This window comes from Corvus brachyrhynchos, unplaced genomic scaffold (assembly GCF_000691975.1).
Source record: "Corvus brachyrhynchos isolate BGI_N302 unplaced genomic scaffold, ASM69197v1 scaffold340, whole genome shotgun sequence".
In the NCBI taxonomy this organism is placed as follows: Eukaryota; Metazoa; Chordata; class Aves; order Passeriformes; family Corvidae; genus Corvus; species Corvus brachyrhynchos.
Window position 1 is genome coordinate 1,555,558 of NW_008235987.1, and position 2,349 is coordinate 1,557,906.

Consider the following 2,349-nt stretch of genomic DNA (forward strand, 5'->3'; position numbering starts at 1 on the left):
AGGGGGTGTCACTGGGACAACGTCATCAGCGGGTCACACCTCCGGGCTTTTCTCAGGTGTGAGGGACGGAGACCCGAGCCCCATCAACACCACCCTACAGCGCCCTTGGACACGAGTCGTTTGGGGAGGTTTTTTGGTTTTTAAGAAGAATGGGTTCGTGTTTCTCACAGGCAAACAGGGGGAAGTGGCTGCAGTGGCACACTGGGGTGAGGATTTGTGTGCCCGGGCTACGGTCACACCTCCGGGCTTTTCTCAGGTGTGAGGGACGGAGACCCGAGCCCCATCAACACCACCCTACAGCGCCCTTGGACACGAGTCGTTTGGGGAGGTTTTTTGGTTTTTAAGAAGAATGGGTTCGTGTTTCTCACAGGCAAACAGGGGGAAGTGGCTGCAGTGGCACACTGGGGTGAGGATTTGTGTGCCCGGGCTACGGGCACGGCTCATGGGCAGCTCTCCCCTTCTCACTCCACTCCTGGGTCTTTCCTTCCCCCCCTCCCCTCCACCCAAGCCCAACTTCAGCTCGGTTTGGGCTCCAGCTTTGGGCAGCTGTGCCGTGTCCCCGTGCCCCCCGTGGGTGTGTGGGTACCTACCCGAGTGCTCCCCGGGCGAGTGCACCTCGCTGATGCTGGAGGAGGACTGGGGCGAGTCTGCCTGCAGCGCCTTGAAGATGGCGTTGGGGGAGATGTGGGTCTGCTCCGAGCCCTCCTCCTGCTCCGCCTGCCCGTTCTTCACCGACTTCCTCCGCCGGGGCTGGTACTTGTAGTCGGGGTGGTCCTTCTTGTGCTGCACCCGCAGCCGCTCGGCCTCCTCCACGAAGGGACGCTTCTCGCTCTCGTTCAGCAGCCTGGGGGGACACGGGGCACGAGGGGTCACTCGTAGCTCACGGGGGGCACTGAGCAGTGACATCAGTGCCAGTCTCTCCCCTGGGTCCTCCCCAAGGGCGATGCAAAGCCCCCCACAGCGCTGAAGCCCCTGTCCGGGACACTCGCTGGTTGTCACCCCATTGTCCCGCAGATTCCCTCGGTGGCCAGACCAGAGTTGCAGGAGTGGCAGCGGGGTCCAGCCCTCGCTCTCCCCACCCTGTGGGCACACCTCGCTGTCCCCGGGCGCTTTGGGGACATCCCTGCCTGCCAGGGCCAGCTTTCCTCGCCCGTTTCTCCTCCTGCCACCGATTTAGGATCCCCCCTCCCCCCGGTGCAGTCACGGAGGACGCGGCGGCCAGGTGACTCACTCGCCTTCTGTTTTCCTCCCCTACCCGCCTTATTCTGGCACTCAGAGGCCACCCGGCCCTGCGCCACCACCGCCGCCACCCACCCTCCCTCTCTCCCTCCCCGCATCGCCCCGCGCTCCCTCTGGCCCGGCCCGAGCTGATGCAATCCCCAAAATCCATCATTTCCTCCGCACCGGGAGCGCAAACAAACAACGGCCGGGACAGCCCCCGCACGGTCCCTCCGCCCCGGGCATCGCTCAGGGAAGAGAAACTTCCAGCACCAGAAGGCGGCCACAGGGAACGACTTTCCCTGCTTTCCCCCTCCTATCCTGGCTTCTCCTCCGCCAGACGAGTTTTGCACTCGCAGAAGTTTTCAGCGAGTTTTCCGGGCACGCACCATCCTCTCCCTCCGCGCAGCGCTGCTGCTGCGCGCTCCGCATGCCCCGCTGCCGCCGGGCGTCCCGGCCCCGCACTCACCTCCAGAGTTTGCCCAGGGTCTTGCTGAGCTCGGCGTTGTGCAGATGCGGGTACTGGTCCGCCAGCTTCCTGCGGGCCGCCTGCGCCCACACCATGAAGGCGTTCATGGGTCTCTTGACGTGCGGCTTGTTCTTGCTGGAGCCGTTCACCCGCACCGGCATCGGCACCAGGGTCCAGTCGTAGCCCTTCAGCACCTGGCTCACCGCCTCCCGGATGCACACGGGGAACTTGTCCTCGTCGTTCTCCTTCTTCAGGTCCGGGTCCCCCTTGGGGAAGGTGTTCTCTTGGGGTCTGGTGTTCTCCGTGTCCGAGCCGGATCCAGAGGGGCAGGGGGACCCGGCGGAGTCATCCGACATGGTGGGGCTGGGGGCGTCGGAGATACATTTGTCCTGTTCTTCTGTCATTTTCATGAAAGGGTCGAGGAGATTCATGCGAGAAAGTGGCCGAGGGGGAACAAGGGGGGGAAAAAAAATTTAAAAGAAAAAATTAAAAAATCAGGCTCTAAGGGACGGGGATGGCTTAAAAAAGTAAAACGCGGAGAAACGAAGTCTCCACCGGCTGCGGAGAGGAGGGGAAGAACCGCGAGAAGTTTGCGAAAACTTTTTATTACTTCTCCCTGCCCTCGTCAGCACAAAAACGCTAAGAAAAAAAAAAAATTAAAA

The 2,349-nt window shown here is 62.1% G+C and overlaps 1 protein-coding gene across 2 annotated transcripts; it reads right to left on the bottom strand.

Annotated features, from left to right (window-relative positions):
• Nucleotides 1–12: 12 nt before the first annotated feature.
• Nucleotides 13–2,201, bottom strand: SOX9 (SRY-box 9). Of its 2 annotated transcripts, none has more exons than XR_001860679.1 (3): nucleotides 1,688–2,201; nucleotides 240–844; nucleotides 13–39 (listed from the first exon to the last, which is right to left on the bottom strand). XR_001860679.1 is itself a non-coding variant. In XM_017730463.1 (3 exons), the coding sequence occupies exons 1-3, from the start codon at nucleotides 2,116–2,118 to the stop codon at nucleotides 95–97; spliced, it is 981 nt and encodes a 326-aa protein (XP_017585952.1). In that variant the 5' UTR covers nucleotides 2,119–2,201; the 3' UTR covers nucleotides 27–94. The 2 variants fall into 2 exon arrangements, 1 of the variants encoding a protein (XP_017585952.1); XM_017730463.1 differs by having other exon boundaries at nucleotides 27–214; nucleotides 415–844.
• Nucleotides 2,202–2,349: the final 148 nt, after the last annotated feature.

Coding starts and splice junctions, on each gene's coding strand:
- SOX9 (XM_017730463.1), bottom strand. CDS start 2,118: ATGAATCTCCTCGACCCTTTCATGAAAATGACAGAAGAACAGGACAAA. Junction 845..1,687: donor ACCCTGGGCAAACTCTGGAG/GTGAGTGCGGGG, acceptor GTGTCCCCCCAG/GCTGCTGAACGAGAGCGAGA. Junction 215..414: donor CCCGTAGCCCGGGCACACAA/ATCCTCACCCCA, acceptor CCGGGCACACAA/ATCCTCACCCCAGTGTGCCA.